Source organism: Rissa tridactyla, chromosome 16, assembly GCF_028500815.1.
Source record: "Rissa tridactyla isolate bRisTri1 chromosome 16, bRisTri1.patW.cur.20221130, whole genome shotgun sequence".
Taxonomy (NCBI): domain Eukaryota; kingdom Metazoa; phylum Chordata; class Aves; order Charadriiformes; family Laridae; genus Rissa; species Rissa tridactyla.
Window position 1 is genome coordinate 7,297,773 of NC_071481.1, and position 15,332 is coordinate 7,313,104.

The window sequence follows — 15,332 nt, forward strand, 5'->3', positions numbered from 1 at the left end:
CTTGTTTTTTCTTTACAAACTTCCATGTCATTCATCTTAAATGAAGGAATTTTAGCTTCTCAGTCTATGAATTGTTATTAGCACTAAGAGGAATACTGGCTTTTAGCTCTGTTCTTGGCTTGAAATATTTATAAACATTTTGTTCCAATATTTCACCAATTTTTTTCATTACTCCAGGACTGCCACGTGTTAACGTTCAGCAGCTCTGGATCAGTCTCCGATCATTTGGTACTTCATCCCCAACTAGCCACTGGAAATTTCATCATTAAAGCTGTGTGGCTGCCAGGATCTCAAACAGAGCTTGCTATTGTGACTGCAGACTTTGTGAAGGTATGTTTGGTTACAAGCTGTTGATGATGTGTCTTCTTTCAAGCATTGGAGTCTGGATCTTTGTGGAGTTGCAAGTGGAAGAATGTGATAATATTCTTAGAAATAAATTGGAAATAGAAATTTGTGATGTTTGGCTACTGTTTTCATAAGAAAAAGCAAAACCAAAGAACTCAGAGCAAAAAAAAAAAACACAACAACTCCAACATCTAATAGGCATTCCCTTGTCTCAACTTTTGTCAATTTGCACTGTTTTGTGTCGTAGTAGTCGTAATAGTTAACTATTTTCTTGATTTCTCCCACAGATTTACGATCTCTCTGTAGATGCCTTGAGTCCAACTTTCTACTTCCTTCTACCAAGTTCCAAAATCAGGGATGTCACTTTTCTTTTCAATGAGGAGGGGAAGAACATAATAGTGATCATGTCCTCTGCTGGGTACATCTATACACAGCTCATGGAAGAGGCGAGCAGTGCCCAGCACGGACCATTCTATGTCACCAATGTGCTTGAAGTCAATCATGAGGACCTAAAGGTACTGGTGACTTCCCTTTCTTGTAGCACAGGCTGCAGTGGCTTTCTCGCTCTTGTTTGTGTCTTATATTTGAAGGCAGAAGTTTCCTTTTTTCCTCCCCCCCCCCCCCCCCCCTCTTTTTAAGCCCCCCAATCTAGATCAATGAGCTTGCCATTCCTCTAAAGAGAGAAACATCCTTGCAGTGAAAGGGGGTGGGGGTGAAAATTAAACGCCTTGATCCTTTCATCTAGAAAATGGAGCGTGTTTTCCATGGCTGGCTCGGAAGTCATGCCCAGCAGGATTTCTCAGCAGGGAGATGGCTTCAGAGCAGTGCTGTTCTCAGAGCAAGGCGCTCCAAAAGGGCAGTAACCAGAACGGATACAGTTACTGACCATTGCCGGGGCTGTGGAGGTGGAGTGAGCCTTTGTTTCTGCTCAATAGCAGCTCTGTAGTCTTGGGGGTGACATTTAAAATCTGTCCACATTTCACTCAGTGTTTTCACCCCAGCTTGCTCCAAAACAGGGGAATAGATGAGAAGAAGGCCCTCAGGAAAGCTCTTTTATGAGCTGGGAACATGGGGAGTGCTCCATGTGAGATTGTCATACAACGTTCAAGCACACAGATGCGGTAGCTGAGGGCGCTACCTCCCAGCCTACGGGTATGCAATCTCAGTATCCCCGTCAAAGCCTTTGAAGTATCTGATGGATGAGTTCACCAAGGAGTTGAGCTTAGAAAATTGTCATTTGAGGCTGCGTTCTCTCACTGGTGGGGAGGAGGCACGGGAGAGGCTTTTGGAATAATTCCAGCATGAGGAATTTAAAAGCCTGATGGTGTTCTGGAGGATGTGCATTTATCTTAAATGTCGTTGTTTCTCTCTGATCCTACAGGACAGCAATGGCCAGGTGGCAGGAGGTGGTGTGTCAGTGTATTACTCCCATGTGCTACAGATGTTGTTCTTCAGTTACTGTCAAGGCAAATCCTTTGCAGCCACCATCAGCCGGGCCAATCTGGAAGTGCAGCGGCTATTCCCTATTAACATAAAGAGGTGAGGCTTGTGTGGAAGGCTCTGCCGAAGTTTTAATTTCTGTTTATGATTAATAAATATTACTAATTATTCTAAACATCCCACCTCTGACTGGCCAAAACTTGTGGGAAGATCTTCTTTTCGACTGAAGATTTCTTGCTACTCTTCATGTTGCTTCTGCCCTAATTGCAGAATGATTTGAAACTAAAGCTGGCTGTTTTGGCAGTGGGGCGCGTATGCATTTTTTTTCTTCCCACTAGGATTTCGCAGCAGAAAGGTGGCTTCAGAGCGGCCTTGCTGCACAGTGCGGAGCTGCCAGTGGTGCAGCAGCTGGAACTGATGGGATTACCCACCCTCGTGGAGGCTGCAGAGCAGGAAGCCTTTGTTGCCTTTCGGCACCAGTACTGCAGTGGACCTTGTGTATTGTGCATATTAAGGCTTATTTTCGGCTCCCTTGAGGGAAACCAATCTCTTATGCTATGAATGTGGCAAGAAAAAAAACTATTCTGTCATCTGTTTTGACAAGCAGAGCTGGGCATTTAGGCCACAGACTCTTCACTAGCCTGACACAAAGCCACTGTCATGAATAGGCTCTATAGAAGGGTCAAGTTCCAAGAGCTCCCTAGCCCCGGTCGAGTTTGGCTTAGTCTTTTTGCAGCTTTGGGTTTTTTTATTTCCGGTGAGCAGAGTCTCACAGATTCTCCTGCACTGGCCTTTGCCTAGTACAGCTGCGTGTGTGTTGAAACATAGGGCTGTGCATCTGTTCAGATAAAAGATGGCTGAAAGCCATTGTCAAAAAAGCCATTGTCCCTTGGTTTTGTGCATAAAATGTTACTAAGTAAGTGTCTTTCCTCGAGTTTTCAGGGTAGAGATCAGAGCTGTGAATCGGGATGCTCATCCCTTCTGCCCACTCAAGTGACTGTCTGAGGTTTCTCACTTACAAACTGGGGACCGATATTCTTGGAGTTCTTTGAATTTCTGCTGAGGATGTAGCTTTAACTGATTTGAATGGTGATAAATTTTGTGTGGTTTTGCTTCTTAAATTAATGTCATTCTGCCATTCATCTTTTGCAGTTCAAATGGTGGGAGTAAGACTTCACCGGCGCTGTGTCAGTGGTCTGAGGTGATGAACCACCCTGGCTTGGTGTGCTGTGTTCAGCAAACCACAGGCGTCCCACTGGTGGTGATGGTGAAGCCAGACACCTTTCTCATCCAGGAGATTAAAACCTTGCCAGCCAAAGCAAAGGTTAGTCATAGTTCCCTGTATTTTTGGCCCTTAAAATGTTGTTTCTTGTTGTTCCATCGACAAGATCTCTAGTCTTTGCAGCTTTTCTGATGCAAAGTTTGTTTTTTCAAGCAGCAGTTGCCAGGTCCTGTCCTTGACCATCGTTGCTTGCCTTTGCAGATTCAGGACATGGTGGCCATCCGTCACACAGCCTGCAATGAGCAGCAGAGGACCACTATGATCCTCCTGTGCGAAGACGGCAGCCTGAGGATCTACATGGCCAATGTAGAGAATACCTCCTACTGGCTCCAGCCCTCTCTCCAGCCCAGCAGCGTCATCAGCATCATGAAGCCAGTTCGCAAGCGCAAGGCAGCTGCTATTAGTAAGGAATTTCTCATTGTATCTCGTGCAACGTAGCAGTGGCAAATGTAGATGCAAAGATTGATCAGCATCATATAGATACTTAAGACGTTCGCTTTTGACAATTTACCAGTTAACCTCAGGGCTAAATACTGGCTAAGTCTGGGTATAGATGTATATAAAAATACGTAGCTATCTGGCTCGCGTGGGCATTTCCAAAGGAGGCCAGTTCATTCTGCAGCTTTTTTACCATAGCTTTGCCTGTTTAGAATGTATTTTGTCCAAACCATCTCTCTTCCCTTTTAGCAACTCGCACATCCAGCCAAGTGAACTTCCCTATTGACTTCTTTGAACACAACCAGCAACTCACAGATGTGGAGTTTGGAGGCAATGACCTGCTGCAGGTTTACAATGCTCAGCAGATAAAGCACCGACTCAATTCCACTGGCATGTATGTGGCCAACACAAAGGTAAATGGGGCGATTTGGGGATTCTGTTGGGCTTCTAGGTGACATTATTCATAGCATGCCTTTTCTTAGAAGTTTGCATTGTTCAAATGACCCTTTACAAATCCCATGATACTGTCAGATAAACAGTGGAGGCATCTGTGTGCAGATGTCTGATTCTTAGCTCAGCAGTAAATTTCTGACTTGACCTTTCTGAGCTGTAATTTGTTTTCTGCAGCCTGGGGGTTTCACCATTGAAGTGACGAACAATAACAGCACAATGGTGATGACAGGCATGCGGATCCAGATTGGCACACAAGCGATAGAGCGAGCGCCCTCGTACTTGGAGATCTTTGGCCGCACCATGCAGCTGAACATGACCAGGGCTCGTTGGTTTGACTTCCCTTTCACTCGGGAGGAAGCCTTGCAGGCTGACAAAAAACTAACCATCTTCAGTAAGTCTTTGTTAATTATTTGCTTTGACTACCTGTTGGTTTTGCTTGGGTGGGTTGAAGCTGCTGTGCTTCACCGTATAGCACAGAGGGTTTCCACAAGCTGTTTGTTTGAACTCACCACAGAAACAGTTTGAGGGGCGGATCCTGCACATTTAATAACTTTTTCTTTATGGCCCAGTTTCTGGCTGCAGTGGATGAATGTGCAGAATCTCAGCTCAAGAATTTTGTGTTGAGGCAATAGAGAAGTGGCCTTGAAAAGGAGATGAAACTGTCAGAGTGGGTGTATGTTAATGACGCAGTATAATTGCTATCCTGACCTTAGGAGGCTATGCTTGTTGTATTCAAAAGAAACTGTTTTGTTAGTTTTTAAGAAATTTTTCTCATCACTGCAGTTGGGGCTTCTGTGGATCCTGCCGGAGTCACAATGATGGATTCCATAAAAATTTATGGCAAAACCAAAGAACAGTTCGGATGGCCTGATGAGCCCCCTGAGGATTTCCCCTCAGCTTCAGTGAGCAATGTTTGTCCCCCAAACCTGAATCAAGGGAATGGCACTGGAGACACGGAGTCGACTACCCCTGCTGCTGCCAGTGGGACTGTCCTGGAGAGGTATCTCTGCAGTCTTTCTCTTGTTTCTCCTTTAAAATGGGTAGTGGCTCTAGAATGGACCTAGGTAATCTTGTGTGCCTTTCTTAACTGGGAGAATTTAAGGGAGTCAGTGAGTTGTCCTCACCGCCATACAAAACAGCATCTGAAAAGTCAGTGATTATCTTCTGAGCAGGGCTTTGTACTCACCCTTGATTTATCTGGTGGAGTAGATGAATAGATTGTGCGCGTGCTTCGTGTTGCTAAGTTCATTTGTTAACAGCAGTCTTGAAGAGCTAAAAGAGATTTCTGCTGCCTTGGTACATTTTCTCATTTCAAGCTGGCCCTTTTTCATTCTCTAGAGCTCACAAAGGTTAGGCCTCTCTGAATTTAAGTTTTGAGGAGGACTTTGTGTGTGACCTTGCTTTAGGCGAGTGGTTCCCACCAACTTATCTTGTAGCCCATATGTCTCAGGTTTAACTACTGTGGTGGACAAAGTGTTAGGTCTCACCCTGCTCCCCCACCCCAATGTCAAGTCAAACCACAAGGGTGAGCTTGGCATGTGTTTAGCAGAAGAAATAGAACTTTTTTTTTTATATCCACCCCGCGTTCTTTCTCTGAACTCACACAGTCTGTGCCATAAGGGTTGCAGAAAGCCTGGCAAGCTAGCAGGGATAGGAGGGACACAGATCAGAGAGGAACTACCACTGCTGAAAAATGAGCATTTTAAGGGATATGCTGCTTGACTGTGAGTTAATTTTGTCTTACTGAAATTCTCAGGTGAAGGTTCAAGGCTTGAAGTGACAGTTGTGTCCAATTGAAGGACCCGTTTGGCCGTCCTTTAATATTTTGTCTAATAGTTCATGGGATTTTTCCCTGTGCTTAATTTCTCTTTTGTTCCCTCCTCTGCTGTGACATCTCCACAAGATGTCCCTCTCTGCACAGACATGCTTTCTGGTTTTCCAAAGCAGTGGGATTGTATTCTAAAAACTCAGAATCAAAAAAAGGATTCTTTTTATTTTTACTTGCGTGTTACAGAATGCAGCATGTTTACCTTATAAAGGGCCTCTTGAGTAGGAACAGCTAATGGCAGGGAAGAGGCAGCTTTCCTATCAGGAGTTTGGTGTCTGTTCTTCAAATTTCACCTTCAGCGGTGCTTTAAGCAATGTGCTTGGCTTCTCTGTGCTAGGTGGCCTGGATCTCCTTTATTTGTTTTGCTATTAGGCAAGTGTCTGCTGCCCAGATAGAAAGAACCATGCTTAGATTTACTGTATATAGTGCTCTCCCGGCTTCCTGATTTCCCCATTTAATTTGCCTTTTGCTTAGAATGTGTTCTAGGGAGATTTTCTGTGAGCTTTACACATTTTTATTTTTTTTTTCCTTTTTCTTTGCTCCCCCAAAGTTCTGAAACTGAGTCCCTAACCACCCTGGACCGGTTAGTATGCCATCCTTTTCTCTGCACGAATGAGTGTGTGTCAGAGAGACAGAACACATGATGTGGCTTTTGTTGACTGTTTTTTTTTTTTTTTTTGTTTTCCAAGTGACATTTGCTTCTTTACATTCTGGTCATTGCATGGCAGATGGTTTAGCAAAATGTAAAGATGAGGTGGTTTGCAGGTTTTTGCTGTATACAGCGTAACTGTTGCTTGTTTGACAGACTCCTCTTTTCGCTTTGTTCCCCTCCTTGCGTCTTTTTATCCCACTTATATTCCCCTACTAGCTTTATAGAGGGTGGCTGCGGGTAGGGGAATGTAATGTTATTTATCGCCACCAGACCAGGCAATTGTTTCTTCTACCTTGTATCCAATCCTATGCTGTCATTTCTCCCCTTAATGCTATCTCTTCCCTCCTTTTTCCTGTATTCTTGCACTGCTCCTTCTGGCGTGTCAGATGGCATTTCAGGTAGTTCTACCGCGAGGCATGAAGTGGTGCTGCAAGGGAGATTCAGCACTTTGCCGCAAGTTGTAAATAAGGTTTTCCCTTGGGGCAAGTATTTTACTGGCCTGCCTTACCGCTGTCAAAAGTTTGGACCTCAGCGTCTCTCACTTGGGTTGTACCCAGTGCTCCAAGTTAATTTTCCTCTGGAATATTTTGCGCTGAAACTCCAAATTGGAAAGAGCAACCTGTGTGAAAATAGCAAGCGAGTAGAATCTTGCTCCCTTAGAAAAGTCGGTTACGCTTTTTCCCATGTGTCATACCAACCCTTGATCTGCAGTCATATGTACGTCTGTGGGCCATGGTGAATTGGTACTGTCAAGACAATCCAAGTTATCCCTGCTGCAGGCTGCGTAAGGAAATGTTTTATCCTCTTTGGTAGAGAAAAGCCCCTGTCTTTCAGCTGTGGATTATTAAAGCAGTCCTAAGTTTGTCTGTGAGCGTGAGCCAGGTTTAACTCTGGTCTGTAACACAATGAAATGATATGCATGGTGCCTGTGGCAGGTTTTATCATGCTTTGATTTTGTACTTGGCATTCGTTAGCTGTCTCTGAGCTACTCATGACTGTAGCCCGCATAAAGCAAAGTGCTAAGGAGAGAGAAGGGTTGCTGTACTCAAGCCTGCTTTCCTTTCTCCCTTCAGGCTAGTAGTGAGTTCTTTAGAAGCGCTGGAAAGCTGCTTTGCTGTAGGACCAGTCAACGAGAAGGCAAGTAACTTTCTGAATACATTCTTGAGCTTTCGGAGATGGGGGAGGAGGGGCAAGATCAGCAGCACCTCCTGCAGCCCTGGGGGCCTGATACGGAAGAGAGCCGCATCCGTTTTGCTCAGAGCACTGATCTGAAAGTTGACTTAGCGAAAAGCATTTGAAACTAGTTTAGAATGACAATCGGCATTTGCATTTCTCGCTGGTGGGATTTTTGTGCTGTGGAGTGACCTCATTTACAAAAACAGCAGGGTAGAAGCCCATAAATCTCAAAAGGACTTTTCTTCTGTAGACATGTGAAATGTTCCTTAAATGTCAAATAATAAATTGAGGAGGCTATCAAAACTGTATTGAAGGAAGGCAGAAACTTGCATGCACATTTTAAAGAGGGGAGTGAGCTGCAGATACACTGAGAAATCAGACTCACACATCACCTGAATGTTAAATGTACTGAAGAATGTTTTTCTGTTCTTGGGAGCAGGAGAAGAATAAGGTGGCAGCTCAGGAGCTGGCTACTATGCTGCTGTCCATGCCAGCTCCTTCCAGCGTCCAGCAGCAAACGAAGAGCCTCTTGGCTAGCTTGCACACCAGCCGCTCAGCGTACCATAACCACAAGGTAACATGGTGCAAGGATTTCAATGTCTCCTGAAACTTGCCAGTTTATGGTTGAGGTGCACCATGCCCCTAGAAAGCCCTTCCTCCATGCAGCGTAAACCTGCTGTCTGATTTTCCTTTAGCTCCTGCTGCCTGCCCTGCTGGCTTTTGTGTTTCACCAGAACTTCACTGCTTAAAATGCTTTTTGAAGATTTTCATAGGAAATAATGTCAGTTAATCTAGAGAAATCAGGATCTCTTATGACATGAAGTTCGTTTGCAAACTGCGTAGCTCTGGTTTCCGTTTCCACAGGCATCTGGCTTAGGGTAATAGGAAAATACTAGGGTAAGTGGTGGTTAGACCGTGTGCTAACATAATTGCAGTAAATGCACAGATGCCTGCAGCTAGCCTTTGCTAACCACTCGAATGGTTATGTTTACACCCTGGTCTTTCCATCCACATGTAAGCCCCAAGGGAAGAAAACGTGAAAATCCATTCTCGAGCCAGATTTCTTCTGCTATGGGATGACTTTTTAATATTAGTTTTCCTTCTTAGACGATACTGGCCAAGAGTTAAAGCAGCAAGTGTCAGATTTCCCCAGGATCTGTCCTGCAGTTGTATTTCAGTTGCCCTGTTGTGCTGCTGTCTGTTGTTTTTCTTTGCCTATGTTATCTTTCACTTTACAGGATCAAGCATTGTTAAGTAAAGCCATTCAGTATTTGAGTTCCTCAACCAAAGAAGGAAAGGACCTTGATCCTGAAGTGTTTCAGAGGCTGGTCATCACTGCTCGATCCATTGCTATCATGAGACCCAACAATCTGGTCCATTATACGGAATCAAAGCTGCCACAGTTGGAAACAGGTAGAGAAGTTTGGATTTTTCTCCAGCTTTCTCCTGTGATAACTGAACGTGTCTTGAGGCATCTGGTTCTGTGTGACAGGGGACTGTATTTGACAGGTTTGTTAGGCATGTGATAGGCCTTGTTACGAGGACATCAGAGCCTCTATCAAAAGCCATTTCAAGTAAAGTTGGTGTTACCCTACTTTTAACGTTTTCCCCTGCACCTATCTGACAACTGTTCTTAATCTGTACAGAGAATGAAGAAGGGCAAGAGGCCCAGAAACAGGCTGAAGGAGACGGCTGCACTTTTATTACCCAGCTGGTCAACCACTTCTGGAAGCTACATGCATCAAAACCCAAAAATGCCTTCCTTGCCCCTGCCTGCTTACCAGGTGTGCTAGCTCTTCCTTTGCTGTTGTAAAGCTTGTGTATTTTGAAGGAGGCTATTTTAAGCTTGTGAACAGAGAAAATGACTTGTTCCAAACTAGGCTTAAGGTGTTAATGATGCAATGCATGCTTTCTAAGGTGTGTCTGCTCTTGTGCTTTTGTCCAGAAGTAGTTGTATTGTGCTAGTAAAAAGGGACTTTTTGACTTCATGGGTGGTGTGAGAGGATATTCAGTGGTGCTGGCATGAGGTGTGCACAGTATTCCATTAGGCAGACAGGACTGGTGTATAAGCTCATTTTGGATTGAAATTTCAATATATTTGTGGTACTGACATTGTGCCTTGAAGTCGACAAACAAAAGATGCTTCCTGCAGTGTCTTACTCTATGTGCTGAAATGGAAAGATAGTTAATTACAGTCCTGCTTTTATTTTGCCTTAGGTCTCACTCATGTTGAAGCCACAGTCAATGCTTTGGTGGATATTATCCATGGATACTGCACGTGTGAACTGGATTGTATCCATACAGCATCCAAGATCTACATGCAGATGTTGCTTTGCCCGGTATGTAATTTTCCTCTGCTCTGCATCAGCCTATAACACTGGTACTATGAACAGAATTAAATACAGGTATAATGACAATACATAGCACGGATACAAATTGGAGGCATGCAGCCGAAAACATAGAGCCAGAAGTGAACGAAGGAGAAATTTCTCCCCTTGTGTTTCAGTAATGTTTGTGATGTGCTGCGTGTGGAACAATAAGTATTGCTTTATTGCTGGGGGAAACGGGGAGTTTAGAAGTTGGGCAGTGGCGTTAAGTCTTACGTGAATCATGACCAGCAGAGAGTCACAAGTGTATTTTTAGCTATCTTTCCAAATTCTGTGAGTAAGCACTTAAAGCTAAGAAGTTTAATGACTAACTGTAAACCTTCTAGGATCCTGCAGTGAGCTTTTCTTGCAAACAAGCTTTGATCAGAGTGCTGAGACCAAGGAACAAGCGGAGACACGTCACCTTGCCATCCTCCCCTCGGAGCAATACGCCTATGGGTATGGAAGATCCATTCATCTTTGCCTTTAAATGAGCATGACTGACTTTATTTGTCAGAAAAGATAAGAAAATATAGTCTTTTAAATGGGGCAAAACCCAGTCTTTTTCCTTTATTTTCTCTCTCTTGCCCCCTGAAAACCTGTGCGTTTTTTTCCCAAACATTCATCTCTTCTTTGATGTTCTTGGGTTCAAAGAGGAGATGTCTCTGAGATATTCCCATTTCAGTGTTAGGGAAATCTGACTATTTTATCTTGGGGGGTAATAATCCAGACTGTCCTAGAATTACTGTGTGTATTTTCAAGTCCTTATAAATCAGTCGTAAAGATGCGTGCAGACCAAAATCGGGGTATCCAATCTCCATCCAAGAGATAACTTTTTTAGCATTGATGTGAGTTGTAGTTGTCATGGAATCTGCTAGTGACTGGGGGTAAACTGAAGACAGCTTAGGTTTTTTTCTCCAGCGTTAATTACCTTGTTCATGATGATGTGAGGAAATAGCACATTTGTGAATTAATCCTTTGTAACTCAGGAGATAAGGATGATGATGATGACGACGACGCAGAAGACAAGCTGCAGAGTTCTGGGATAGCAAATGGCGAGCATATCCGACAAGAAAGCCAGGAGCAAAGCGAAGTTGATCACGGGGACTTTGAGATGGTGGTAAGTCTGGAGTGTTTCTCTTTGAAGCTTTTCAAGTGTGTTAGATACTTGAGTTTAATGTATTTATGAGGAATCAGTTTGTAGGGCTCCATTAGCTGGTAGTGGTTTGATGAAAACTCTCGCTCTGTTTCCTCTCCACAGTCTGAATCTATGGTTCTGGAGACTTCCGAAAATGTGAATAATGGGAACCCTTCTCCCCTGGAGGCTCTTCTGGCTGGAGCAGAGGGATTCCCTCCTATGCTGGATATTCCCCCAGATGCAGATGATGAAACAATGGTGGAATTGGCTATTGCCCTGAGCCTGCAACAAGATCAGCAAGGTAAGATGTAGGCATTATTGGCAGTCAAAAAGGTAAATAGAATATGAGGAAACTGGGAAAGAAACAAAGCAGAAGCTGCTGATGTCACCACCAACAAAGCAAAGATAATAGAACTATGAAATGTACAGAGAAGGCCAGAGTTAAGATAATTCTCCCATAGAAAGATACTCATAATTTGTTTTCTTCTTGCAGGGAGCAGCAGTAGTGCACTTGGACTTCAGAGCCTAGGACTGTCTGGCCAAGCACCCAGCTCTTCTTCTCTTGATGCCGGAACGCTCTCAGATACAACAGCATCAGGTAACTGTTCACTGCAAGGAATCAAGCTTTTTTGATTGTGACCTAAATAATTACTTAAAATTTGTTTGTAAATACGGTTTTGAAGAACTAATAATTATTGGCATCATGTATTTTTGATATAGCGTATTTATGGCCTTTTCCTGCTTTGATGGACTTTCATTATAGGCTTCTGAGGAAGTTATTTCCTCTCCTTAAAATAAAGCAGACAAAATAAACCATATAGTGTATTTCCTTTGCATTTATAAACAACCAGACGTTGTTCTTCAAGTAACTTGCATGATTGTCAATTTGATGAGAAGGTTTCCTTCTCAGGGTATCGCCCCTCCACTGCTTTTAGCAGGCTTAAATGTACTGATGGACACTTCTAGGTTCCCTTTTGATTTATAGTTGAAAATTGACACAAAAAACAAAGGCAAATATTTGTGGCTTTTCTTTCGTAGCATGTGCGTCTTTTGAAGTTATATCAAGGCAGTGTTTTTACTTGTAACAGCTCTCTTTATTCTCTTAGCTCCAGCGTCTGATGATGAAGGCAGCACAGCTGCAACAGATGGCTCGACTCTTCGGACTTCACCTGCCGACCATGGTGGGAGCGTGGGCTCTGAGAGCGGTGGCAGCGCGGTGGACTCCGTAGCTGGTGAGCACAGTGGTAAGTGGTTGTACCTCTGTTTTCTACTGTAATAGGACTTTACCAGAGTGAGAGGGGGTGGGTAATCCCTGGCAAAGAAGAAATCTCAGTTGCAAATAGATGATGCCGTGCATCATTTTATGTTTAATGCCACAGTGCCTTACGGACTGAGTATTTGCTCACTTTTTGTAGTTTTCTAGAGGTGTGGAATCTGCAGTAGTTTTTACTGGCCTGTAATAACAGAATGCAGTAGCCTAAAGCAAGACTGAAAGAATTCACTGTACTGCTGGATAAGTTTGGATGAGATAGAATTCATTTATCTCTTTTTTGCTGGGGACTGATACCCAGGTAAAACTACTCACAGTCTTTTATTAAAAATACCATGTCGGTGCTGCTGATCCTGTATACAACAAGCGTCTTCTGACTCTGTTTAAATTACTGCTGTGGAACCAATTCGATTTGGGCCACAAAGATGAGGCTGACAAACAAAAGAATGCTGGGGGTGTTAAGTAGCATCTGTAGAAATGACTCTTACAGCTTTCTGAAGGTAACCAGAGACACCTACTCCTTAGAACCAGAGTTCCAAAGGATAGTTCAGCTGCGTCAGTTGCTATGAAGCAGGCAAGAGGTATGTTCAGTTGCGCTCACGATGTCTTTTCCTTTTTCAGTGTCTGGCCGTAGTAGTGCTTATGGGGACACGACAGCTGAGGGCCACCCTGCTGGACCAGGCAGCGTCAGCTCAAGCACAGGCGCCATCAGCACTACCACAGGCCAGCAAGAGGGAGATGGTTCAGAAGGGGAAGGGGAGGCAGAGGGAGACGTCCATACCAGCAACAGGCAAGGGGCTTCGTTTTCCTCTTCAAGAATAGCACATCTGGTCTGCAGTGTCATTTTTTATGGAGGAGTGGACCATAGGTGCTGAAATTCGTGGAGTATCATTTGTGACTGTTGTATAGTAAAAATTGAAAGTGAGAAACATAGAATAGAGCAAACTACAGCACTGGAAAATGCCTCCCCTCTGTGAATTCACCATGTGACATGTTAAACATACCCGATATATGGCCCACAAAACTGCTGCCTGTACGAAGTGATGAAAAAATCCTGCATGAGTCTATTAAACAGAGGAATCGCTATGGCTTGGGAGCTTGTGAAATTCAGTGTTAGGAAAAAAGTATGTGCAGAAGTGCGAAGCTCTTTGGGAAAGAGCTGCAGTTTTTCATTCTCTGGGAACAGATGCTCAGTCATTTTTACAGTGCGGTTTGGAGCTGATTTGTAGTAGCTGTTTCTAGACAGTTGAATTCTGCGAGTAGTCGTGGTAGGCAGTGTAGTTCTGAAGTGAAGAACTACGTCTGTTGTCAGAGTTGCTCTGCGTCTTTGACATCACTTGACTGTAAAGTCAGAGGGAGTCCACTCCTGTCCGTGCTGATTTGATGACCTTAGGATTTTTTCCTGCTCTGCGTTTATGTGGTGTATTGCAGTGATAATCCTGATGGGTCTAGCATTTCTTGTGGTGTGTCTGAAGTCCTGCATTTCTAATTCCTGGCATCTTGACTTCCCAGGCTGCACATGGTCCGACTGATGTTGCTGGAGAGGCTGCTGCAAAACTTACCTCAGCTGAGGAATGTTGGAGGAGTCCGGGCCATTCCTTATATGCAGGTAACTGAGCAGGGCTCAAGAGTCAAGCCTTAACAAAATAGTTAATCAATACTACTGCTGCTGGGTTTCTGTTCGCACATGCTTTTCCCTTTCTCTTTCCTGCCCAGTCACAGTGTGGGAGTCCAGCTCTGAAGTGTTTGATCCTTTGCACAGCATTTGTGCTAGACATTTACCCTTTTCTCAGTGTGGCGTTAGTTGGCTGACGAGCCTAAGGGCTAAAATCATTATATTTGGGAGGGTCTTTGGGGTTTATACTGAATGTTCCTACCAGGATATGATGGTGCAGGCAGAATTTGGGAAAGAACATAAATTAATCAAGGTAAAATCTGCAGGGGTTTTGTGAAAGATAATCTGTATTTATCTTAAAAACATGGAACCTGCCGCGTTCTCATTCTTTGACTTCTGTTCCCAGGTTATTCTGATGCTCACAACAGACCTAGATGGAGATGATGAGAAAGACAAGGGGGCTTTAGATAACCTTCTGTCCCAACTGATTGCAGAACTGTGCATGGACAAAAAGGTAAGCTGCGGTATGAGCACCCACCCTTCGGTTTGCTCCTTCTAGACAGGGCTTCTTCCCGTGGAGGAATTAAATACATAGGAGTCATAGAAACACATTGCTGGATGGATGTGTTCAGGCAGTTTATTTGTCTTGGCTCACTTCACAGAAGGTGGAAAATAACGAGTTGTAACTCTCACTGTTTCCTGGTCCCGGCATCCACAAGTGAGCATGAAAATTGGTTTCACTTGAATTAAACTTTTGAAACAGGCATGATCAGTGATGCATAATTGACATATATACCTTTTCATTTGTGTAATACTGCTCTCTGGCATCCAGGCCACTGTCTACCCTTATATTGAGGAATTTGAGCTGCTTTTTTAGTATTACTGCTTGAGCTTAAATTAGAAATGCTTCATGAGGATCAGAGCCCTGAAAATTAGGATGCTTGGGACAATATGCTCAGCTCTGTAAGTAAGCAAGCAAGCTCTCTCCTTGCAGGATGTGTCTAAGAAAAATGAACGCTCTCCGGTGAACGAAGTGCACTTGGTAGTCATGAGGCTGCTTAGTGTGTTCATGTCCAGAACTAAGTCAGGATCCAAGTCTTCCATTTGCGAGGTACATTCTTCAAATGCTTTGTCAGGGGGATGATGTGACTGGGGGGCTTTTGTTCCTCAGAGGTGGTCTAAAAGCTCCAAACTGAAATAGCTGGTCTAAAACTGAAAAAAATGTTAAAAGCGCTTTGGAAAAAATGATGAGGAATCTGTAATGTTACTTGACTCTTGTGGAAAAAGATCTTTGGTGAAGCTCAGAATGGAGGAAACGGACATGTAAAG

The 15,332-nt window shown here is 43.8% G+C and overlaps 1 protein-coding gene across 5 annotated transcripts in view; it reads left to right on the forward strand.

Annotated features, from left to right (window-relative positions):
• The window catches only part of UBR4 (ubiquitin protein ligase E3 component n-recognin 4), a 78,541-nt gene that overhangs the window by 26,703 nt on the left and 36,506 nt on the right, over nt 1-15,332 (forward strand). Inside the window, exons 42-64 of one of the 5 annotated variants that reach the window (XM_054222498.1) lie at nt 178-330; nt 633-860; nt 1,727-1,884; nt 2,938-3,109; nt 3,269-3,470; nt 3,755-3,918; nt 4,133-4,349; nt 4,742-4,958; nt 6,337-6,369; nt 7,512-7,575; nt 8,054-8,188; nt 8,853-9,027; nt 9,261-9,398; nt 9,832-9,953; nt 10,328-10,439; nt 10,970-11,100; nt 11,242-11,419; nt 11,612-11,716; nt 12,207-12,362; nt 13,010-13,178; nt 13,901-13,997; nt 14,410-14,517; nt 14,998-15,114. In XM_054222498.1, coding sequence (XP_054078473.1) covers nt 178-330; nt 633-860; nt 1,727-1,884; nt 2,938-3,109; nt 3,269-3,470; nt 3,755-3,918; nt 4,133-4,349; nt 4,742-4,958; nt 6,337-6,369; nt 7,512-7,575; nt 8,054-8,188; nt 8,853-9,027; nt 9,261-9,398; nt 9,832-9,953; nt 10,328-10,439; nt 10,970-11,100; nt 11,242-11,419; nt 11,612-11,716; nt 12,207-12,362; nt 13,010-13,178; nt 13,901-13,997; nt 14,410-14,517; nt 14,998-15,114 — 3,351 coding nt within the window. The remainder of the gene's footprint in view (nt 1-177; nt 331-632; nt 861-1,726; nt 1,885-2,937; nt 3,110-3,268; nt 3,471-3,754; nt 3,919-4,132; nt 4,350-4,741; nt 4,959-6,336; nt 6,370-7,511; nt 7,576-8,053; nt 8,189-8,852; nt 9,028-9,260; nt 9,399-9,831; nt 9,954-10,327; nt 10,440-10,969; nt 11,101-11,241; nt 11,420-11,611; nt 11,717-12,206; nt 12,363-13,009; nt 13,179-13,900; nt 13,998-14,409; nt 14,518-14,997; nt 15,115-15,332) is intronic. The other 4 variants (XM_054222499.1, XM_054222500.1, XM_054222501.1 and 1 more) reach the window with 4 other exon arrangements.